General features: G+C 41.0%; 1 protein-coding gene across 4 annotated transcripts in view; it reads left to right on the top strand.

Annotated features, from left to right (window-relative positions):
- The window catches only part of MED13L (mediator complex subunit 13L), a 3,068,540-nt gene that overhangs the window by 2,705,946 nt on the left and 336,638 nt on the right, over positions 1 to 25,956 (top strand). For 2 of the 4 annotated variants that reach the window (XM_044068259.1, XM_044068261.1), the window contains 2 exons: positions 18,893 to 19,116; positions 23,091 to 23,236. In XM_044068259.1, coding sequence (XP_043924194.1) covers positions 18,893 to 19,116; positions 23,091 to 23,236 — 370 coding nt within the window. The remainder of the gene's footprint in view (positions 1 to 18,892; positions 19,117 to 23,090; positions 23,237 to 25,956) is intronic. The other 2 variants (XM_044068260.1, XM_044068262.1) reach the window with 1 other exon arrangement.

A 25,956-nucleotide genomic window follows, 5' to 3' on the forward strand; every position in this document is an offset into this window, starting at 1 on the left:
GACCTAAACAGTAGCAGGCGTATTCCAGTAGGCCTGTGGGATCCCGGCAAGGAGCCGTCATGACTCTTCCATGAGACTCCCATTCCCCAACTCTTCAAGTCCCAATACCCTTACTCTCCAAGGTACTGCTAAAGATAAAAGAAAAAGGGCCAAGGGTCATTCGGATAACCCCAGATTGGCCAAGGCAGCACTGGAGTCCCCTAATGCTCAGTCTCAGCAGGAAGGAACCATGGTTGCTGCCCCAGTGAGTGAACCTATTAACACAGAACAAGGGGACCATCAGACACTCCAACCTGAACACACTCAAATTGACTGCTTGGTTGATATTTTGACCCCCCTGGAAGGGGACATCCCTTGACAAACAGGTCCTGAACACTGTAAAAGAAGCCAGGAGGCCTAGCACAAGAGAATACTCCCTTAAATGGAAGAGATTTACTGTATGGTGCAGACAAATGGGATAGAAACTTCTTCAAGCTCAGATGCTTCTGAGTCTTTCATCCTTATCAGGAATTTTGACTACGGCCTTTCTTATTCCTTCATTAATATTCATGCATCAGCAATTTCAGCATATCTGTCTACTCAACCCCCTCTCTTTTTGTCACATATGATATATGCAGTCTTATATTTGTATAAATGAAAAACAAACAATATTGATATTTCTTCAGTTGCAAATATTATACATCACAGACTCCATTGAAACAACTGTAGTTGCAGACATTATACATTACTTATAATCTATCCAGTCATTGTCAGTTAAGCATCGTATGGCTCATTCAGATCCTGCCTCTTAAACCTCATTCCTTCTCTGCATGTATTGTTCCCACAATTCCCATTTTTCCTGTGTAGTTTGCTCCTTCCCTTTTATAAAGATCCCAATTCCTGTTGTTTTATCTCTGTTACTATGTTCACTACTTCTATAAAGTTGGTCTAGGCTTTTATTTCCATTTTCTAGTAATTGCTTTTTTGGCATCCACCATAATTAGACTAATCAAGGCTTTTTTGTGTCTAGGCAATTCTGATTCTGTATCATAGCTGAAAAATCATCTCCGCAGTCAATCCAATCTGCTCACCCAGCATCTCCCGACACAGCAGTCCGTAGAGCATCCCTAAAGTTTGCCAGCTGAATACATTCCCAAAAAATATGTTCCTAGTCACCTCTTTCCTGCTCGTCACACCTCCAGCATTTGCTGTCCACCTGATGGAGTCTACTTGAAGTATAAAAATGCCTATGTAAACACTTCCAGGCAAAGATCGTAAATCTTCTAGACTTTTTTGCATGTTTGGGAGATGCACATATACACCCACACTTGCCTCTTTGTGACTTGCTTATCCAATCTCTCTTCCTAATCCTTTCTAAGGTCCTCTAATTGATTCTTATAGTTTTCATACAATATTTTATATGCTCTACTAATTATTCCTTTTTAATGGCAGCTTCTGGTCTAGATTCTATTAAAAACTGTACTAGTGCTGGTCTTTCATTTAAGAGTCTTCTATTTCTTTCTCTTTGCCTATACTCTGATATCAGTCCTTGATAGGGAAGACAAACTTGAACCTGCAGTCCAAATTTGTGGCCTCTTTCCATTCGATTACCTTTCCCTTTCTAGTTATTTCCTCCCAGTACATTGGTTCCTTTGCCAGTTTTCTCCAATAAATTCCAGCTCCCTTATGCCTATTATCTGTATCCCTAACCACAGTCATCCCTATCTGCAGAATCTCTTTTCTCCATTCTCGTGCTTGTTTAGTTCTTAGAATACTCCCTGCTATTTCATGAATATAATACTCTGTATGTTTTTTGTTGTTCTCCTTGAGAGTCTGCATCCAAAATCCCAATCTCTTTATTTCTTGATTTCCCCCCCATACCGTCATCATTCCTTTCCACTTTGAATTATAGTTTCCTGCTTGAGCTATGTATAAGAGCCTTAACTGAGTTGCTGTAAAATACCCCCTCAAATTCGGCAATCTTAATCCATCTTGTTCTAGTGGAAGAGTCAGCTTATCCCACTTGACTCTTGCTGTCTTCCCTTCCCTGATAAAATCCTTCAACTCTTTAATTGCTATCCACAGCTCCTCCTCTGGTTGACAAAAATATGCCTGACCTGTGCATAAGACTGAAGGGACAAAAAACATTTTAATTGCTTGTATCTTAGTGTCCATATCCATTTAACAAAGCTTCCACTTTTTTCAATTTTTGTAGTGTCTTCTGTTTAGTCTCTTCCCACATATACTTAGCTGCTACAACAGAGTCATTTCTGATCCATACTCCTAAATACTTCATTTTATCATGTCCCATAAATATGGATATTGTTGGACCAAATTGTGTGTGGGTACATAATTTATTTCAGTTGCCTTTGTTTTAGCTGCATTAATTTTGTATCCCGAGAAGGTTTGAAGCTGTCTTAAAATATTCCACAACATTGTAATGTCCCTTTCTGTTGTCATGTATAATATCTTCTGCAAATAGAGCTAACTTTTCCTGACCTCCATACCAATTGTATCCTTGAATTTCTGGATCCTTGTTTTCTTTGCTAGTGGTTCTAAATATAATGCAAACAACAAAGAGGAAAGCAGACAACCCTGCCTGGTTCCTCTACTCAAGCATATGTTATCAGAGAGGACCCTACCCACTTCAATTTTCGCCTCAGATCCCTCATATATACTCCTAATCAACCTTATAATTGTGTCAGGGAAAGGAAATGCTTCCATTGCCCTGCTCATGAAGTCCCGGTGTACTCTGTCAAATCTTTTCTCTACATCAAGACCCACCAGTAACACTGGTGTTTTCTTACATTCTGCTTCTCTCTGGATCATCAGTGTTCTGTTAGTATTGTGAAATGTTTGCCTCCCCTCCACAAAACCACATTTTTCCATAGCTGTCAATTCTGGTATCACTTTTGCCATTCTTTTAGCCATTATAGACTTAAACTCTTTATAGTCATGGTTTAATATTGAAGTGGGCCTGTATGATGCTGGCTCCGATGGATCTTTATACTCTTAGGTATTACGGTTACCACCACTCTCTTCCAGGATGCTGGTACTTCTCCTCCTCTTAAAATACTGTTAAACAAATCCTTCCAGATCTTTATCAGTTTTTCCATCCTAACTTACAAACTTCCACAGGAATACCATCTATTCCTAGGGACTTTCCTGTAGATTGGTTATATGTAGCCATTTTTATCTCATCTCTTCCTATCCTAACTGTTAGTAATTGAGCCTCATCTACCTCTAACCTTGGCATATTTAATTCTTCCATAAACATTTCCATTAGTACCTTTTCTTGATTTCCATATTTCTCTGCTTTATACAAACTTTCATAACATTTCTGAAATATTTCTAATACTTCCACAGGATCTCTTGTTAACTTCTTGTTATACGCTCCCTAAACTTGGTGATAGCTCCTTCCACTTTCTGTTGCCTGAGTTGTTGTGCTAAAAGTTTTTGTGCTGTAGAATTATGATTAAAAAAACGTTGCTTAACAGCAGTCTTTTTAAACTCGTACATATTATCAAGGTAGTCCCTTATTTTCTGTTTAGCATTCTGTAGTTGCTCCTTTTCTTGTTCTGGGTGATTCCCTCTATTTTGCAATGCTTTAACATTTGTCAGTCCCTCTAAGTAATTCTTGTTACTTCTTAACCATATCTCCCTTTCCTTTATTTCCACTCTAGTTGTAAACTTCACTAGCTATATTTTCAGAAGAAATTTTTATCTACTCTAGTAGCTCCTGAATTAATTTGAAAACCCATTCATTAAATTCCTTTCCTTTCAACCGATAGGTGGGAAAGCGCCAGTGTCTCCTTTTTATTTTATTGCCTTGCCTTTTTTTTTAATTATTATTGGTGCATGATCTGAAATAGTTATTGGGTGTGTTTCAAGACCTTCAATTAAATGCACATACATGTTCGGAGGAGATATAAATTCTATCTAGCCTAGCCCAGTTTTTTGTATCTTGGAGAATAATATGTAAAGTCATTCCAAACTCCTAGTACTGAATGCACATCTTCCATGCCAAAGATTTTCATAATTTTTTTTCAAAAATCTACCCCCCTTTATTATATTTTCTCATCTAGGCTGCCAAGACACATCTTTACTGTTGCAAACTAAATTCCAGTCTCCACCTATAAGTAATATTCCTTGCTTAAAGCTGATTATTTCTCCCAGAATTTTCTTAAGCCCCATTATAGCAATTTTAGGTCGAATATAAATTCATACCAGTGTAATCACATCCTAAGCAAGTATTATAAGCTCACCATCAAGCCTTCACACAGCTTCTTAATTAAGTCCTATATACTTTATCTCAGCGGCAACATTCATCCTAATCCAGGCCCTAATACACTCTTTCAGACACCCCTCCTGCAACAAAACAAAACTCTGCTCTGCTAAATTCCTCACCCTTCACATGCACTTCATCTGACCTACTACTCTTAAACATTAATCTCAGAAGTGTACTAAACAAAATACCTGAATTCCAAGCTGCCTTGTCACTTTACTCTTCAGATATTGCAGTACTTACTGAAACTTGGTTAAAGTACCATGTTAGAGACGAAGAGTTCTTGCCCCAAGGATATAATATCCTTAGAGCTGACAGAATACGTAAACATGGCGGCAGCCTAGCAATCATATGTAAGAGCAACCTTAACCTGCAACAGCTTCTCACTACCCCTCCCTTAGCTAATGATTCTGAAGTCTTAATCTCACATCTTCAGCTCAACATAAATAAATCCATCATTATCATAGCAGTTTATCTCCCCCCTGGAAACAACAGTCTTATAATTAAAAACCTGGTTAGCTTGCCCTCCACTACATGCAATAAAGACATAATAATCTTAGGAGACTTTAATCTTGACTGGACCACATGCATCTCCATAAATCCATCAAATTAAATCAACCTCTTCAGTTTCTCCCAGCTTATCTCCACTCCTACAAGAGTTGACAAACACCATAATAAACATTCCATACCAGACTGGATTCTCTCCAGTCACCCTAACCTATGCTCACAATTTGGCTGCCTCCCTGACTCCCTTAGTGATCATTCCCCCACCTATCTCATTAGACACAAAGCACACTCATCCAAAACCTCCAGCTTTAAGTATATCCATACAAAAAAAAAAAACTTCTCCATAGGTATCTCTAATACCCTCTTAAAAACATCGCAACTGGTTCCCCTTAAGACAACTCCCCCTTAATGAAGCAATGGACTACAGTAACTCATTCTTAACCATCCTAAATTTACTAGCCCCTTTTAGAAGAATACACAGCAAATCCACACCAACTCATAGGTTGGTACTAGGCTATCGGCTCTAGGGCCTATACAAACCTAGCTATAATAATTCCCTGGCTATTTCTTCCCACACTGTTTACTTCCCTGGACCCCTGTCTAGCAGGGCGACTGACGTGATCCCTGGGGCGAATTTCCTTTCTCCCATCCAGTCATCAAGGTTCCTTTTGAAGACGGCCAAAGAGGTGCTCTGCTTGACATGTATGGGCAGTCTATTCCAGAGTCTGGGGAGTCTCTGGGTCATGAACCTATCCCTCCAGCATGTTTTGTTTATTGTGATGACAAGGTTTAGATCCCTGGAGCGTGTGGCTCTGAGGGATTGAGATTTCTTTAAGTGTAGCATGTCCAACAGCTCTAGGTTTGACATGACCTTGTATGTTAAGCAGAGATCGCCTCAGAGTAGACGATATGTGACAGAGTATAGCTGGAGTTTTTTAAGGCGGTCAGTGTAGGGCATCTGCTTTAGGCCTGTGATTCTTTTAGTGAGGTATTCCTGCGGCCTTTCCAGTTGTTGCAGATGTCTTGAGAGGTACATACCAAATGGGGCGTTGTATTCTATAATGGGTCTAATGAGGGATGAGTACAGTGGGACAATGACCTCCTTTTTTCTGGATGAAAAGTCCTTAGTGATGAGGTGTGCCACATAGAAGGATTTCCTGACTGTTGTGGCGATGTGGTTATTGAAGGTGAGACCACTGTCCACCTGTGTCCCTAAGTCTCTTATCACACTTTCGGTGTTTAGTGTACTGCCACCAATGTGGTAATTCACGGGTACATGTTTTTTTCCCAAAGGGGATAACTATACATTTCTTGCCTTTGAGCTTGAGCCCATGGCTCTGGCACCAAGCATCTGTTTCTGTAAGGCCCTTTTGTAGAGTATCGACATCATTTGGGGGTTCAATAATGGCTCCCAGTTTGCAGTCATCTGCGAACTTTGTTAGCCAGAGTCCCTTAGTGTTGGCCTGTACTTCAGAGAAGTAGATGCTAAACTAGAGAGGTCCCAGGACTGAACCCTGAGGTACTCCACTTGTCTGGAGCTGGATTTGGAGTCAGCTACTTTTACAGAGTGGGTTCTGTCAGTAAGCCAGTTGGCAACCCATCGAGTGACGTAGGGATTAATGCCCAGCTTAGTAAGTTTATCTATGATTCCAGAGAGGGGGATGGTGTCAAAGGCCTTGGCGAGGTCCAGATAGGCTGTGTGGACTGCCTTACCCTTTTCCACGGCTCTGGAGACTGATTTGAAGAAGTCAGTCAGGATCAGGAGACAAGATCGGCCCTTCACGAGCCCAAACTGGGTGAGGTCCAGTGTTTTAAGGTTGCCAATGTCTTTGTTTATAAGTTCCATGATAATACGTTCTATGGCCTTGCAGATCAGGCTTGTCAGACTGATGGGGCGGTAGTTCCTGGGGTCCAAGGTGGATCCCCCTTGTGGAGTGGGATAACTGTAGCTGTGCACCACTCAGTGGGCATGAAGCCTGAGGTGAGGCTATGATTAAACATGACACTTAGCTGAGGTGCCAGTTCATTTTTTAGTTCATGTAGTACACAGCCCGGGATGTCATCTGGTCCCATGGATGCTGGCTCATTGGCTAACTAAAGACACTATAAACATAATGAAACAAAGAGACAGAGCATGGCTACATTAGCAATCATCCAAAACTCAAGCTTTCCTTTATAATGTCCGTCTACTACGATACTTAGCCAAAAAACAAATGTGATCAGACAAAAAAAAATCCTGCTACACCCTGATACAACAAAAGCATAAAAACAACCCCAAGAAATTCTGGCACTCCATCAAACAACTCTTAAATCCTGGACAAGCCACTTCCCCCTCACCAACCATACTTAATTCTAACACAAACATAGCAGCCCAGTTTAACTCACATTTTATAAACTCCATTCAGGCCTTATTAAACACCAGTATCTATACCCCTCCTACTATCCCCACAACTCCTAACCATCAATCTGATACCTTCTCATTTCAGCCCATTCAGACTACATACATTAAAAACTCCTTCTTCAACTACAAGCTTCCAAACTTGCAATAGCTCAACTCCTAAGTGAATTTCTTAAACTAGCAGCTGACTATCTCTTACTCAATCTCTTTCTAAACTTTCCCACATAATTCCTCTGCATAAGGGTGGCCACTCCACAGAATTATCCAACTATTGACCCACTGCCATACTTTCTCCCTTAGTAAAATTCTTGAAAAGTGCATACATTGTCAAGAACTACCCTATCTACTTCAAAATAACCTTCTGTCCAAATCCCAACATGGTTTTAGACTGAGGCATAGTACCACAACTGCCTTAAGTTTAACAGACATCATAAACCACCTTAGACATAATAACCTTGTCTTCTCCATATTCTTGGATATGTTAAAAGCATTTGACACTGTTTCCCATCAAAAACTACTGCAAGAATTATCATCTGTCCATCTTTCACTATCTTCCATCACTTGGTTTCACAGCTATCTTTCTAGCCACCAACAAGCTGTTATACGGAAAGATGAAATCTCTACCCTTCTTCCTGTTACTGTAGGAGTCCCATAAGGCTCTATTCTTGGGTTTCTATTTTTCTCCGTCTTTACAAACAATATTAGATGTTCATCGTGTTACACTGCTGCAGTCATTACACTTGGGTTATCCTGCCATCAGGCGGTCAGTAGTCGGCCAGAGTTCCAAAGTCTTGGTCCGGCATCGGTTGCTGTCGCTTCTTCCCTGACGTCAGTGCGCCAGGAGTATATAAGATGCATCCGATGCCATTTTCTTCAGTCTTTCTTGCCGCGCGGTGCCTGAAGCAGAAGCAGTTCGCAAGTGCCAGTCGGCCGACTCCTGAGATTTTCGAAGTCGAATTTCAGATCCGAAGTCTTCAATAAAGCTAAGTACCCCGTTGGGGAAACTTTTTTCTTGCCTCAGACCGATGTCATAAAAAGTTAATAATTGTATTTCTTGTGGGAAGCAAATACCTCATAAGGACTTCCACTCTTACTGTATCCCATGCCTAGGCCCTGATCACGGCGTCACTAGTTGTCAGTTTTGTGCTAGATTTAACAAACGCACTATAAAAAGACGTTTTGATTTTGCTTTGCACTACTTTGGCCGAAGGTTCAGTTATACTATGCCGTCGGATCATCCGACGACCACAGTACCAAAAAAACACAAGGACAAGGATAAAGACAGGCATCCGAGGTCCAAAACCAACGACGAAACCTCTTCTAGGCCAGTCACCGGTTCTCAGTGAGGCGCTTTCGCAGCCCCTGACACCCGCTACCTCAGAGCCACAGGCCGCCTCCGACACCCACGTGGAGACAACTTGGCCTCTGGAAACTCAAGGTATTGGGCCTACGGAAACTAATCCCTCAGATGGGTCTGGAGCCGCTGAGCAGGCGTCGGCTTCTGAGGGTGTTTTCAGACCTTCACAACTTACCATTAAAACAACAGCCAAGACAAAAGTATCATTAAAGACAAAGAAACAAGTACAGCATTCTCCTGGACAGACCTCCATGCCTAAGAAACAGATGCTTAAAATGGCCGAAGACCTTATTACTCTAATCAGGGGTTCCCATCCCCCTCCTGAGAAAAGGCCTAGGCAGGATACAGACTATGATTCCTCTGTTCAGGTTTCCATTTCCTCCGATTCCTCTTCAGACCAGGGATACTCTCTACCCCCCTACGAGGACTCTGATGCTGAAGAATCTATCCCTTCAGCCTCTCCTCCTGAAGATTATTCTTTTGGGGAAACTTTACATACCATGAGGGAACATTTCCATTGAGAAAGTCAGGATTACTCAGAATCCAAGAAAAGGCTCAGGGATTTCCTTTTATTGCCTCAGCACTGGCCCTTGGCTATTCCGCCTGTGCTAGATATTGTGGATGATGTGTTCTCTGAATCCAGCTTATCTCAAGATTCTTTGCCCCCTGCACCACCCAAGCCATATAGATATTATAGAGTCCCAGACTCTCACAAGTTTCTTTATAAAAACCCTTCGGCTGATCCAGAAACTATTTCCCAGGGTCCAAAAGGGGTTAAGGCTTCCATTGCAAAAAATCCAGTACCCTCTGACAGAGATTCCAGAGCTTTGGATAGATAGGGGAAGAAAGTATACACTTCTGCAACTTTAGCAGTAAGAGCTTTAAATTGCCAGTTTCAAATGCTTAAGTACCAACAATATTTAATGGCTCAGTTAAAACAGAAAATGCTTGCAAGCTCAGAAGCTCCTGATTGTAAAGAAATGCAGGATTTATTGCATGCAGTTGAACAGGTGGGAAAACATACTCTACAATGTGGTTTTGATTGTTTAGAGGCCTCCTGTAGAGCCGCAGTTACAGGTTCTGTGATTCGAAGACATGCTTGGTTAAAAGAACATAGTTTGCCTGATCATGTTAAGGCAAAATTATTGGATGTTCCTTTACAGCATGATACCTTGTTTGGTGTTAAGGCAGAAGAGGTGTTAAAGAAAATGGAGGATAAAGCTAAATCTATGCAAACAGTCAAGGATTTCTTACAGGTACAGCCACCTCGATTTAGCAGAAATTGGCCAACAAAGAATTGGTCCTTTCCAGTGTCAGACAGGCCACAGAGAGGCAGATACAGACGCCCAAGAGGCAGATCTCAACCCCAAGGCTCAAACAGACAACGACAGTGGGGCACCTCAACCCCAAAAGGAGGTGAGGACAAGTCTCAACCTTATAGTTAACCGTCACAATGACTTTCCCCTTCGTACGCCAAGCACTTCCCTTTTGGAAGCCTTCCTTAGGGGGAAAACTAGCACTTTTTTCTCAAAACTGGCAAACAATCACCCAAGACAAATGGGTTCTGAATATTGTGTCTCAAGGTTACAGGTTCCACTTTCATACTTTACCAAGGCTAAAAGGAATGCCAGACCTGCTACAAAATCAATGGGCAGAGGCACAGAAACAAATTTCAGCCTTCATGGACATGAGAGCTATTCAAAAAGTACCACAACAGGAACAAGGACAAGGATTTTACTCAAGACTCTTCCTGGTTCCCAGAAAGGACAAGGCCTGGAGGCCCATACTAGACCTTTCAATTCTAAATACTTACCTGGATATTCCGAAATTCAAAATGTTGACATTACAGCAGCTTCTACCCATGCTGGGCAAGAAGGCTTGGCTTGTTACTCTGGACCTCAAAGAGGCATACCTGCATGTCCCTATCAGACAAAATTGCAGAAGATATCTCAGATTCAAAGCTGGTACAATGCACTACCAATTCTCTGCACTGCCCTTTGGCTTATCTACTGTGCCCAGGGTCTTCACAAAGTGCCTGGCATCAGTAATTGCATTTTTGCAGGCAAAAAGGAATTCAAATATATCCATACCTGGACGACTGCCTCATTCAAGCAGAGACAAAGGACATTCTTCTACAGCATCTGGCGTTTGTAAAAAGGTTGCTAATTTCTCTAGGGTACACAGTAAACGAAAAGAAGTCAAAACTAGTGCCCTCACAACAGATTATATTCCTGGGTGCCAGCTTAAATACAACGGCCCAGATGGCTTACCTCATGCCAGACAAACAAGTTCAACTAACTCAATATTTTCAACTACTGGTAAAAAAAGTCCCATCTCCCTGCAAGAAAAATTCTGCAGGCCCTGGGATTCATGGCATCCTGCATACTACTAATATCATATGCCAGACTGCAGATGAGGAAATTACAATGGTACCTAAAAAGTGTTTGGACTCAACACTCTCACAGTTTAGAAGCAGTAATACCAATGATTCCCTGTCTACAACAGGAGTTTCGATGGTGGGCACAGGCATGTCACCTAAACAAGGGTCAGCCTTTTACCCTACCCACAGCCAGGCAGACTCTAACAACAGATGCTTCAGATTACGCCTGGGGAGCACACATGGCAGGAAAATGCATTCAGGGCAAGTGGACCACAGACCAGATGCATCTTCACATCAATCAAAAAGAGATGTTGGCTGTTCAAAATGCCCTAACAGCTTTCAAGGACCTTCTGCATTCAGGACAATTATTATTAAAGACGGACGACACCACAGTAATGTGGTACATAAACAAGCAAGGGGGCACTCATTCTTATCCCCTATGCAGGCAAGCCATGACCTTGTAGAACACAGCTCTAACGTATCAAGTTCACCTGCAAGCACAATTCCTGCCAGGAAAGAAAAATACTCTGGCAGACGATCTAAGCAGAAATATCATGGACCCTCACGAATGGAAATTGAATCCACAAATCTTCAGCATGGTAATGAAAAAATGGGGATGCCCAGACATAGAACTTTTTGCCTCCCCACTGAATTGCCAAGTACAAAAATTCTGCACAAGGATTTATCACAAACAAGCATGGAAAGTGGATGTTCTTTTGTTCAGCTGGAAAAACCTAAAAGTTTATGCCTTCCCGCCACTGCCTCTCCTTTCAAAGGTACTCCTAAAAGCCAGACAAGAAAAAACACAGATGATCCTGATTGCTCCAGACTGGCCACACCAGCACTGGTATCCTACCTTAAGGAACTTAGCTCAAGGCTCACCATGGATTTTGCCTCATATTCCACACCGTCTGACTCAACAAAACAATCAGATCCTGCACGGTCAGCTCAAAACCCTAAACCTGGCTGCATGGCAGATTCATTAGTCAAACAGGCAACACCTCTCTCTAAAGCTGTTATGGATGTCATTTTGGAGGCCAGGAGGCCTAGCACCAGGAAAGGTTACTCAGAAAAATGGAAGAGATTCTGCGCCTGGAACCAGGCTCAAAACATTGACCCTCTAGTTCCAAACATTCCTCAGATTTTACAATACTTAACTGAGATGCTGGACAGAGGCCTATCCTTCTCATCAATTAAGATCCACACCTCTGCCATTTCAGCACATTACAACACGGATCCTCCTTTATTCTCTCATCCCTTGCTAAAACAGTACCTCAGAGGGGCTAAAAACATAAGACCGCCCCGGAGAGCACCAACACCAACTTGGGACCTCAATTTCGTTTTGGAAAAACTAACCCTGCCACCTTTTGAGCCAGCCAATACAGCCGATCTAAAATTTTTATCATGGAAAACAGCTCTGCTCCTGTCAGTAACTTCAGCACAAAGAGTCTCAGAGTTACAGGCATTAATGGCAGTGGAACCTTTTATAATTTTTCATCAGGACAGGGTTTCTTTAAGGACAAACCCTACCTTTATGCCAAAGGTGGTATCTAGTGTGGCTCTTAACCAAACCGTCCATTTGCCAACTTTTTATCCAAACCTCCAGAATAAAGGGGAGAAACTTCTGCATTCTTTGGACATACACAGGCAGGTACGCTTCTACTTGGACAAAACAAAAGCTTTCAGGAAAACTGAGCAACTGTTTGTAGCATATGCTGCAGGATCACAGGGCAAGGCTATCTCAAAGCAGACTATATCCAAATGGATAGGACACTGTATACGTTACTGCTACCTTCAGCATGGAAAATCAGTCCCAAATAACATTAGGCCACATTCCACCAGGGCAACAGCCACTTCAACAGCCTTTCTCAGAGGAGTACCTACCAAGGAAATTTTGGAGGCTGCAACTTGGAGTTCAGTGCACACCTTTACCAAGCATTACCACCTGCCTCTTTACTCTAAATCCAGAGCAGGATTTGCCACTGCAGTTCTGCAGGGCCTCATAGCCAATCCTAACTCTTTATAGACCAGCCACCCAACCTTAGCTTTGGGATTCTACCCAAGTGTAATGACTGCAGCAGTGTAACACAATGAACATAGTACAGTTTTGTACCTACCGTAAATGTAGATGTTCGAGTGTTCACACTGCTGCAGTCCAGGTTATCCTCCCTCCATCCCCTCTGAACTAGTTAGACTTATCTATACCTTTCTATCCTATACAACCTTTGTGGTGTATTTGCTTGTAACTGAAGGTATTGTTTTTATTTTTATATGTATATCTTTTATTAGCAATATGTATTGCCTACCTGCTTGGGGGCACCTGACATCCGGGGCAAGAAAAATTGAAGAAAATGGCGTCGGATGCATCTTATATACCCCTGGCGCACTGCCGTCAGGGAAGAAGCATCAGCAACCGACGCCGGACCAAGGCTTTGGAACTCTGGCCAACTACGGGACTGCCTGACGGCAGGATAACCCAAGTGTAATGACTGCAGCAGTGTGAACACTCAAACTTCTGCATTTATGGTAGGTACAAAACTGTACTTTCTGTATCTACACAAACTACTATTATACAATATGCAGATGAGTCCACTGTCATCTGCACAGCCCTCTCCCTCTCTGAACTCTTATCTAAAACTCAAAGTGCTTTCTCAGACATAGAGCAGTTCCTCAAAGAAAAGCAACTCATACTAAACCCAAACAAGACAAAGCTAATAATATTCTCCAACAGTAAATCCACAGAACTCACTATCCCACTTCGCATACTCTCCTCCAACAGCACTACCATTGAACCAGTAGATAGTACAAAGTTACTTGGTGTCATAATAGATTGCTCCTTAAAATATGACAAGCTCATTGCCCTTACCATAAAAAGGTTCATATTAAGCTCGGCTGCCTGTACAGGTCAAGAACATTCCTCAACCCTTCCACTAGAAAATCTGTTGCCAGAACACACTTTCTGTCAACACTGTTGTAAGCTTCCCCCATATTTATTAATCTTAGAAAATCTGAACTGTCCAAACTAGAGGTTCACTACCATAAAATTGCTCGTTTTGCTGCCGGTCCTCCAAAATAGAACTCATCACTGTGAAGCCCTGAAACCGCTGCACTGGCTTGAGCTGCCTAACCTTTTTATCACTTAACCATCTCAAAATTGCTCAGAAAATCTTACATCAACCCGATGCCTGTCCAGCTATAAGGAACCTAGTTCAGTATTATAGAACCACTCATACCCTCCACTCATCCAATAAACTACTTCTAAAAGTCATCAAATCTAAAAGCTATTTTGGAGACTCCATATTTGCAAACCATATCACTAAAATATGGAACTATATTCCCCAGCATATACTTAATTCCCCTGCTACCTCAAAATTCAAACTCCTTCTTAAAGAATATCTAAACAGTAAATGGTTCTGTTCCTGTATCACCCTTGGGTAACTGTATCTACCCTCACTCTTCACATTTTTTCCTCAATTTTAACCTTTTACTAATTTTCTTCCCCATACCACTTTGTATCTTTTTTCCTTAAAATCTGGATTTACTATAGGATATAAATATTATTATTCTGCATTAACTATATACCTGTCTTACTTCTCTTTCTGTTTTGCATTAATGTTATATGACTTTTTACACAACTAATATTAGATGACTTATTTTATTTAACTGTGTGTTTAAGTACTATGTAACTGTATATTGTAATAACTATGTATTGTCATTACTGTTTGACTTATTTAGTCCATTGCTATATTATTTTTGTTTTTGGAGCTTTTATCCACAGGCCTTCACTGAAAATGGGCTGTTAGCCCAGTTGGACTATTACGGTAAACAAATGTAAAATAAAATCAAATAAATAAATAAATAAATAAATAATCCTCCACACTTGCCAGTAGCCCCCTTAGTACTGTATATCTTCCATTATTATCTTTTTTCCCTCTTCTATCACTATTGGATCTCCTCTTGCAATTAATATAAGAACTTGTCTTTTCCTTTGCCCCAGATATTCCGCTGAGTAACCATCCTAAAAACCTTTCTTTATCAAATTCATATGTTCAGTTCTTTCCAGGTGTATCTCCTGTAGCATAGCTATTTGCACTTTACATTTTTAGTAACCATCCTAAAAACCTTTCTTTATCAAATTCATATGTTCAGTTCTTTCCAGGTGTATCTCCTGTAGCATAGCTATTTGCGCTCTACATTTTTAAATATAGTTCACTATTCTTTCTTTATATTTATCTGTAAGACCATTCAGATTGAAAGACATTACAGAAGGCATCATTTTTTATAGTTATTATTACCACCTTTTATGTATAACTGCTTTTTTGTTAAATGTCAAATTCCAACTTTTGTGTTACATGCATATACTGTTTGGCAGGTTGATCTTTTATAGAGTTGTTTCTTGTCATATCCATGTGAGCTCATGCCCGATCTTACATAACTTTTTGTTTTTTGAAGGCTCCCCCAAAACTCCCCTAAAACCTATCAACTTAATAATAACACAGAAAACTATGTACATCTTCAAATATTTAAGTTTTTGCTTCCTAATAAGAACAAAAGTTCTAAGTTGATAGCCACACAGACAGGCTAGAGTTAACCAAAAAGAAAGGTCAGTCATGCTAAGACGCATGGTACAGCCTGTGCTGTTTGATTTTGTCTATCTTTATAGCTCTCCCAGCTGAGAAAACACTTGAATGCTTTCAGTAAACACTTTCTCCAAGCCATTTCTCTTTATCAAATTGTCTTCTAGTGACATGCAAACCAGACTCAAAACTGCTAAGGATACCTTGTTTACCAGAAAGAAAGCCTTGTAATATTCAGTATTCTTTTTCATTTACATGCTTTGTAATAAACATGTTACTGGATATGCCTAGGGTCTTAACCCATTCATTTCTCTATGCAAGCATGGGGAAAAAGTACACTGATTTTTCTTTTGTCGTACTGTCTTAATCAGACCTTTCCTCTCTCTGTCCTCTCTTCCCCTCTCCTTTTTTTTACATTGCAGTGCCTACAAAGAGAAAAGAAGGGAGAAAAAAAACAAAAGCACCTGTTTATATTAGTATCCCCATTGCATTTCTAAACAAAAATGAGAAAACATTACTTCAAGACTAATTGATTTTGCCTTATATTAAAGCTCTCCCAGCTGGGAAAACCCCTGATTGCTTTCAGAGAACTTTATGTCCTAGCCACTTTCTCTTTTCTTTTTCTCTCAGCCAATACCCTTCCGCCAAAATGTCTCCAGTTTCTGTTTATCAGATTGTCTCCATTGGGACATGAGAACCAGACAGCCAGTTTCTCTTTATCAGATTGTTTCTATGGAAACATGAAGGCCAGCTGCAGTATCGCTACTAAGTATACATGCATTTACTAGAAAACAACACCTCGTAATATTCAGTATTGTTTTTCATTTACTTGCTGTCTCTTAAAACTAATCAATCTTTAATCCAGTCCATTTCCCCATGCAAGAATGAGAAAAAGCACATTAATTCTAACTTTGTCATGCCTTTTTAACCAGGTTTTTTTTAACATTGCATTGCCTATATTTCTCAAAACTGTACAAGAAGAAAGAGAGGAAGGGAGAAAAATCAACAGCAGCAGCAGCACCTGTTTGCAGTCCTCATTACGCTTAAAAATGGCATGCAAAGAAAACCATACACCACAAAAACAGTACCATTAATTAAAGAAAATGTAATGTTTACTTGCAGTTAGCTTTCTCCCCAAAGCTTTTTCCGAAACATTAATGACACGAAGTAGGGCATATAGAGTCTCCCACATGTCCAACAGGTTTTGAAAAAGTCCAATATTTCCAGATTTTCTTGTTCTGTCATATTTCAGAAATATAATTATTGCATTGCAATCCCACAGTAAGTTAATGGTTTTATTACTGTTCTTCTCCATCACCCAAATCCTGTCTCTGCTTCATTTCCAATGTGCTCTCGATTCTTCTAGTGAAATCTCATGCTGTCTACATTTTCGCCAACATTTTCTGTTGAAATACTGGAAAAGGTTTCACAGGTATAGTCTCTCTGTGGTCTTTATTACAAGAAGAACAGAAAGCAGAATCTCCTTCTTTTTCACACTCACTTTTTGTTGGACAAACTTTTGTATTTCCTGCTTAGCTTGTACTTCATCAAAAAATGAGCTTCAGTCCCTTATGTGTGTTGAGCCTTTCATCACCTTCCATCCTGATAGTCTCCCTTAGGACAAGCCCCTCCTTTATGCCTAAAGTGGTTACAGAGATTTCTTTAAACCAGACCATCCTCTTGCCTACTTTCTTTCCTTAGCCTCAAAACATGGGGGAAAGAATCCTTCATACTTCATACTTTGGATGTCCATAGGCAACTGCATTACTGCTTGGACAGAACAAAGTATGTCAGGAAGTCTGAACAGCTTTTTGTGGCCTTTTCTGTAGCTCAGAGGGGAGGCCAGTTCTAAGCAAACAATCTTCAAATGGATCTCCCACTGTATTTTGTTTTGCTGCAACCACTATAGAAAGAAGTCGCCAGACTCTGTGAGGCCACACTGTACCAGGGCTACTGCTACGTCTACAGCTTTTCTGTAAGAGGTAGCCAGTAAGGACATTTTGGTAGTTGCTACTTGGTCTTCTGTGCATACCTTCACCAAACAGTATCACCTTCCAGCCTTCTCCAAGTCAGTAGTGGAGCATAACCCTGCAGTTTCGCTGGGAATCCTTTTCTGTCCATAAAACTTTCAATCCACCCACTTACACGAAGAACATAGTACAGTTGTTTACAGTTTTCGTAAATGTAGATGCTCCAGTGTATTCACTGATGCAGTAGTTTCTTCCCCTCTTATCCCATAAGGTTGTGGTTGGCTTTCTCCTCTTTAGATCCAGGCTGATCCCTCCTCCTCTGTTCAGACTAGATGCTACTCTGAAGTTTCCTGTTTTAAGGCCCAAAACTTTAGGAACCAGTTAGGGGCTCCTTACTGGTGTGGGCAAAAAAATACTGAGGTTATGGCACTGGCTGACTCCCTTTATAATTGATGTCTTGACGTCGGTCAGGGCGTCCACCGGCTTCAGGAGGAGAAGGAAATTCTCTGATAGTCGGGCCAAGCAAGGGCTTCCATGGCAAGAAATCCTATCAGTTAGGACTGCAACAGTGATTACATTTGAACATCTACATTTATGGTAAGTGTATGAAACTGTACTTTCTCTGCTGTGGCTCTGGACGTGAATGGGATATGGCCAGAAATGCTAAAGGGCTAGATATTATTAGGGTGTTATGGTTAACATGTTTTTTCAGTGCTGTGTGGAAGGCTAGACTAGAACCTTTGCGCTAGAAGAGATTAGCATTGCATGCTGTGATCAAGATTCAGTCTGTGTTCTGAATCAAAACAAAGAACCTTAATTAAAATGACTTTTTTGGAGAGATTATCCTTTGCACAGTTTTAAGAGTGTTTGTTCTTTTGCTACGCTGCCATATAAGAGTTCTGGCATAAACATCGGTTCTGTGAAAAATACAGTGGACCTGTCTTAGTTCTCAAAATGTGTTGGTATAGTAACCATTTATTTGATTGGAGGCATGCATTGTTACAGTACTTAAGAGTTGTGTAGTGTTGTACTGTCCCGTCTACATAAATATGATAGTACAACAAGCCTGCTGATATGTGTAAGACAGTGTAATGTGATTCTAATGATTGAATTTTTTGTGTCATTGCAGTCACTTGTGTACTGTATCGTACTGAAATATCTAGAGTTGCACAGTTTTATTAGAACTAGTTTAATCTGCTACTACTGAATTTAGATTTGAAGTGTTTTCAGTTGTAATGCTTGAACTAACCAGTAGAGGCCAATGTTGTCTCTGGCAACATGTGGTTATTAAGAACTTTACAGAAAACTGAAGATGTTGAAGGACTGCAGCCATACATTCTCAGTAATATAGCTTTTGATTGCAGCTTCCAGAACGATATTGTGAGCTGTTTCCTGTACGAAGTACAATAAACTACATTCTCTTTCATTTTTATTTCCAGCGTCCCAGCCTTATCCAGGTATATTCTCCTCCTTTTATCCTGGCACCAGTCAAGGACAAGCAAGCAGAGCCAGGTGATACATTTGGAGAAGCTAACCAAAAGTACAATGTACTTTTTGTCGGTTACTGCTTGTCTCATGACCAGCGGTGGCTTCTTGCCTCCTGCACAGACCTACAAGGAGAACTCCTGGAAACCTGTACAGTCAACATTGATGTCCCCACAAGGTAAACAAATATTTTATGTTAAGATATTATTGAGAATTGACTGAGGCTTTCCATTTCACATTTTAAGTGTATGTATGGTAATTATTCATTATTCACAGCTTAACTTTCGAAAAAGGAATATAGTACTCCCTTCAACACCTGTCATTCCTGTGGCTGATTTTCTCTTTTATAATTCCATTGATATTGGTTCATTAACTGACTCAGGTCGTTGGCATTCTGTCCAGGGAAAGAAGGACCAAGCACCTTGTGTCTGCCATTCATGCTTGTGATATAGTTCAGATGTGTATAAGCTGCTTTGCTAACTCCAAGTGGAGGACTTAGATTTAGCAGAGATTTATTAGAAGGGCTTCAATGGAAACCTGCATGAGGCATCATTATGACATTTGTATTCCAGCCAGGGATGCCATATTTGTTATGGGACAGGTAGGGACCAAAAAAAAAAGGTCCTTCACGATAAGTGAAAACCAGAAAAATTTGTCTGTAATGCAGAACATCAGGCAGTTCCACATTAAACACAAGTAGCTCCATGTTAGGCGATTTTTGATTGGCCCGTATGCCAGTATACAAACCAATCAGAAAATCACACAGCAGACCCTCCTCGGTTCAATGCGGAACATCAGGCAGTTCCGCATTAAACAGACGTAACTCTGTTTTGCGATTGTTTTTATTGGCTCATATAACGGCATACGGGCCAATAACATCGCCGGGAGTTTAACTGGCAGTGCGGGACTCTGGATCAGGCTGCTGATCCCAGGACAGTCCCACTCAAATAAAGACGTCTGGCAACCCTGATTCCAGCCAACAGAGAGAGACATTAGAAAGAAGGAAAACATGCTTTTGACATGTAAGAAGGCAGGCCGTATAGGCTCATAGGTGTGTAATAGGCTACTGACCCTGGGGCCTTTACAGGCCTAGCCCATAGGATTACCCTGGCATCATGCCACTCGACCTTAGTTCCCTGTGCTTCTGTCGAGTAGAGCTACTGGAATTATCCCCAGGATGAATTTTCTATTTCCCATCCACTCATCAAGATTTCTCTTGAAGAGGGTCAGCGAGGTCCTCTGCTTGACATGTATGGGAAGTCTGTTCCATAGCATGGGCAGTCTCTGGGTTATGAACCTATCCCTCCAGCATGTTCTGTTGATTGTGGTAATGAGGTTGAGGTCTCTGGAGTGTGTGGTGCAGAGGGATTGGGATTTCTTTAGATGTAGCATTTCTAACAGAGCTGGGTCAGACATGGCTTTGTAAGTCAAGCAGAGATTGCCTATAAGTAGGCGATATAAGACAGAGAATAGTTGGAGGTTTTTAGTCTGTTCATATAGGACAAGTGTTTAAGGCCTAGGATCCTCTTTGTGAGGTACTTTTGCAGCCTGTCCAGTTGTTGCAGGTGTCTAGTGAGGTACATGCCAAATGGGGCATTGTACTCGATGATTGGCCTAATGAGGGAAGAGTAGAGGGGAGACCATGACCTATTTCTTCATGGATGCAAAAATCTTAGTAATGAGATGTGCCCCATGCCAAATGGGGCATTGTACTCGATGATTGGCCTAATGAGGGAAGAGTAGAGGGGAGATCATGACCTCTTTCTTCATGGATGCAAAAATCTTAGTTATGAGATGTGCCCCATCGACGGACTTTCTGACCACAGTGGCAGTGCGGTGATCAAAAGAGAGGTTGCTGTCAACCTGTGTTCCCAGATCTCTTATAATGCCTTCTGTGTTCAGTGACTACCATCGAATTGGTAATTCATGGGAACCAGGTTTTTCCCAAAGGGGATGACGACACATTTTTTGGCATTGAGCTTAGGCCATGGTCCTAACACCAGTCATTGGTCTCATTAAGGCCTTTCTTTTCTGTAGGATGTCAACATCACTTGGGGAGTTAATAATAGCTTCCAACTTGCAATTGTCTGTGAACTTTGTCAGCCAGAGTCCCTTTGTGTTGGCCTGGACTTCAGAGAATTAGATGCCAAACAGGAGAGGACCCAGGACCGAACCCTGTGGGGCTCCACTCGTGACTGTTTGGCAGTCTGACTTGGAGTCATCTACTTTCACACTGTGGGTTCTGTCTGTGAGCCAGTTTGCAACCCACTTAGTGAGGTACGGGTTGATGCCTAGCTTAATGAGTTTTTCTGTGATTCCTGAGTGGGGAGTGGCAACAAAGGCCTTTGCCAGATCAAGGTAGGCTGTATGAACCACCTTGCCTGCATCCATAGCTCTGGTGACTGACTCAAAGAAGTCGACCAAGTTGAGCAGGCATAATCTACCTTTCACAAAATCAAACTGTGAGGGATCCAGAGTTTAGAGATTCCCTGTGTCCTTGTTTATTAGGTCCATGATGATGCGTTCCATAGCTTTGCATGTCAGACTCATCAGGCTAATAGGGCAATAGTTCCCAGGGTCTGTAGTTGCTCCCCCTTTGTGGAAAGGGATGACTGTAGCAGTGCGCCATTCGGTAGGGACAAAGCCTGAGGTGAGGCTGTGATTGAACAGGCCACACAGGTGAGGTGCCAGGTCACTCTGTAGTTCATGTAGAACACAGCCAGGGATGTTGTCAGGTCCCATAGCAGCTGTATTCTTGGCCTTGGACAGTGCTGTTTTAACCTGTGCAGCAGTAATACTGGGTTCTTGGCAATCTACTTGTATTGTGATTGGTCCTTGGGGGGGGGGTAAAGTTGGCACTGAATCTGTTGAACATTATATTGGCAATATCTGTTGACTGGGTGTAGGAGGTACCATTGTGAAGAAGCTCAAAGCTAATCTGGCTATTGCCATGAAGGTTGTTTACATAACTATAGAAGGCCTTGTGGTGGTCTTTACTATCTGCTGCAATTTTGTTTTCATAGCTAGCTTTAGACGATTTGATGAGGGATCTCAACTTTTTGTTGAGGCTGATAAGGGAGTTTTTCCAGTCTTGGGACTTCACCATATTTTGCATCAGTTTCCTCCTTCTGTTGTAGAGTTTGTTTATGGCAGGGGACTACTAATTGGCCTCATTTTCTTTGGAGGAGAGCATCTTGGTTCTGTTGGGTATGGCGAGATCCATGCATTTGTGTACGTGTCCGTACAGTGCATTGGTGTATGATTTGGCAGTCATGCAACTATTCCCCATTTGCATGGGTGCTGTGAAGTTAGCCTCCCTCTGTTTTTAGGAGCCCAAAGTTAGCTTTGGAGAAGCTTTTCATGGTGGTTTCCTTTGCGAGGGGAGGGGGGTTGGGAGGGATGTGGATTTCCAAAGTGATTAGTTTGTGGCTGGATCTAACCAGGGAGGAGTTGACTATTTGTCAGTGTATCCCTCATTGTCACCTATAGCACACTGAAGTATTACCTAAAAAGACTGATCATGTAGCCTGCCATAACACTTTACCATGGAGTTAAGGACGTTAGTCTCCGTCCATTCATTAATGTCTACTTCTTTGTAACTGTTGCAGGTGGTTGGATGGTGACTGTATTCTGAGCACTAAATCAAGAATAGTTTGATCAAAGAAGCAGACCCAGATGAGCATGCAGTGAAGGAGAAAGAGTCTGTGAGCACACAAGGTGTCTGACTGTAAAAGAGGAAGAGGACCTTGTTAGCATGTCAGAGTTTGCACATCATCTAGCAGTACTTTGAAAATTACTTCTGCTTTTACTAATGAATACTGGTGATGAATATATGTAGATGTGTACAGTTGTTGCACTCTGACTGCATGACTGTTGAAAATTCTTCCTTATGAAACTATTTATAGTATGTTCAACACCTAGGCACCAAAGTGGCATTTGGGTATATTGCTGTCTTTTGTGAGAGAAAGCTTTTGCTGATTAGTACAGTAGTGTTGATCTCTTTAGGCATAGCTACTCTGCTCACTGCCAAAATAAAAAAAGTGTTGTCATTCTTCATTACTTTTGTGTCTAACTAATACCAGACACATTGTCTTAAAGTGGTAGAATATGTCAGAACCTTTCTGAATATCCTTCACCTTTTCATTTTTCAAGCAGGTTACGGAGGAGTAAAGTATCTGCTCGTAAGATGGGCCTGCAGAAACTGTGGGAATGGTGCATAGGAATCATTCAGATGACATCTCTTCCATGGAGAGTAGTCATTGGGCGTCTTGGCCGTCTTGGGCATGGCGAATTGAAAGGTTGGTAAACTATTCAAATACATTTTTTCGAAAACTTGAAATGAGTTACAGTTAGTAGTGCACTCTTCCATACTCCAGATGTGTTGATCAAGCCATTTGGTTATTATAGGTTCATACTATTTATTTATTTTATTTTATTTTACATTTGTTGACCGGGATAGTCCGACTGGATACATGTCCATTTTCAGCGGAGGCCCGGGGAGAAAAGCTCCAACAGAGTTACAATGACAGATAGTTACAAAATAGAGTTTAAGATGAACAAAAATGAAAAAGAAAAAAGCAATTTACATACTATCATAAACTACCATGCTCTAGCAAATGCAGAATACTACAGTTCATTATACTGTACATTAATAACATGCTAGCAAAGTCATTAGGAGAAATTATAGCTTAGAGTTTGGCTAACATACATTGTTTTTTTGGGGTTAGATATCCCGTCTCTTGGTTGTTCTTTTTGGGATTGGGTAATACTAAGAACTAGTATGGGCTTGGTTTACTGCAAAGAGCTAGTCTGGGTTTGTGCAAGGACAAAGCCAATGTGACTTATAATGGAGTTGTTGCTCTAGGGCATTTATAAGCCTAGCCAGAGTGTGTTTGGCTTTCGCCACCCATTTTAAATTAATTTTGCTATGCCCTTTTTCGAGGTTAGTATACTGTGCCTCTGTCTAACAGTGACACAGAAGTGATACCCGGGGTAAACCTACGATCTCCCATCCACTCATCAAGATTCCTCTTGAAGAGAGTCAATGAGGGACTCTGCCTAACCTGGACTGGGATTTTATTCCAGAGTGAAGGGAGCCTCTGGGTTATGAATCTGTCCCTCCAGCATGTCCTATTTATTTCAGTGCTGAGGTTCAAGTTTCTCGAACGCGTAGCTCAATGGGATTTGGATTTTCTGAGGTGCAACATGTCCATTAATTCCGGGTTGGACATGGCTTTATACGTCAGGCACAGATCGCCTCTGAGCAGGCGGTATGCCACTGAGTAGAGCTGGAGTTTATTAAAATAATCCTAATGGAAATGAAAGGAAAACTAAATCTAATTGATCAGAATTCATGCTGAGTGGACTGAAAGAACCACATTGGTTTAGCTAAAAATTAAATAAGCAATATCTTCAGTGCTTTTAGCTCATCTTCCTTAGTGTATTATGTTGTACTATTTTATGACAGTCTTTAAAATCTGAATGTACTTATGTTTTATATTATTGCATTATTATTAGTTTCCTTCTGTAGCTGCAAATTTTTCCAGCCAGCACTAGTGTAAAGGGTTGCAATGTTTATCAGATACATCTCAGTTTAGATGTGTGGTGCACAGTCTAGGATGCCCTGCTAAGTATGTTTGTCAAAGGCTTGGCACTGTGTTGTTTTAGCTCGGCGGATCCTGTTTGGGCGTCCTGCAGACTACTACAACACCAGAAACGAGAAGGAGAGACTTTTTGCTGATTCTAAGTATCTTAGTGGCTTTTTCTTGACTGTTTTTGCTTATCGCACTTTAAAAGCAGTTTTTACTGTGGTTCTGTTGTTATTTCGTCTGCATTTTACTGTTAAATTGTTTTATTCTGTGTGTGCGCTTTGATTTGCAGCTTAAAGTTAATAATTTAAACTCCATTTACTACTGTAGGCATCACACTAAAGTGTGACGGTCTTTTCTGTGCATATTTACTGTTTAAATTGATTTTTTCTGTTTAATTTCACAAAAACAAAAAAAAACAAAACAAAAATAATACTATCTGTACTGCTCATTTCCCACCCTTTTCTTTACTAGAATAGTCTGGATCCCAGATTTGCTGGTTTCAGGACTTTAGTTTGTGTTTCTGAGTTGTCCAGACCTTGTTGTGGTAGTGGGAAGTCTTTCTGCTTATCAGTGAGAGTGGTAAGCATTGAGCAGCCTATCTGTCGCAAGAGGAGTGGTTTCCAGCTCTGAAATTAACCTTATTGGCCATTTTAGGCTGATTTCTATCCCTTTCAACTTTGAGTTAAAAACCCGTGTTTGCATGGGTTTGCTGTTGTTTTAGCTTGGCGGATCCTGTTTGGGCACCCCACAGACTATTACAGCACCAGAAATGAGATGGAGAGACTCTTTGCTGATTCTAACTATCTTAGTGGCTTTTTCTTGACTGTTTTTGCTTATTGCATTGTAAAAGCAATTTTTACTATGGCTCTGTTGTTATTTCTGCTGCATTTTACTGTTAAATCATTTTACTGTGTGTGCACTTTGATTTTCAGCTTAAAGTTAATAATTTAAATTGCATTTGCTACTGTAGGCGTCACACTCATGTGACAGCCTCTTTCTGTACATATTTACTGTTTAAATTGCTTTTTTTCTGTTTAATTAAAAAAAAAAATACTGTCTGTACTGACCGTTTCCCGCACTTTCCTATGCTAAAATAGTCCGGATCCCAGATTTGCTGCTTTCAGGACTTTAGTTTGTGTTTCTGAGTTGTCCAGACCTTGTGGTAGTGGGAAGTATTTCTGCTTATCAGTGAGAGTGAGAGCATTGAGCAGCAAATCTGTCGCAAGAAGAGTGGTTTCCAGCTCTGAAATTAACCTTATTGGTCATTTTGGGCTGATTTCTATCCCTTTCAACTTTCTGAGTTAAAAACCCATGTTTGCGTGGGTTTGAGCGGTTTGCGCGCACATTGACACTTAGCTAAGGTTAAACTATTCCCGGCACCATAAAGTCTGCTCTTCAGTTTTCCTCCTAGAGCTATCCAGTTTCTT

This window comes from Protopterus annectens, chromosome 4.part0 (genome assembly GCF_019279795.1).
Source record: "Protopterus annectens isolate FY-2018-M chromosome 4.part0, PAN1.0, whole genome shotgun sequence".
Classification (NCBI taxonomy): domain Eukaryota; kingdom Metazoa; phylum Chordata; order Ceratodontiformes; family Protopteridae; genus Protopterus; species Protopterus annectens.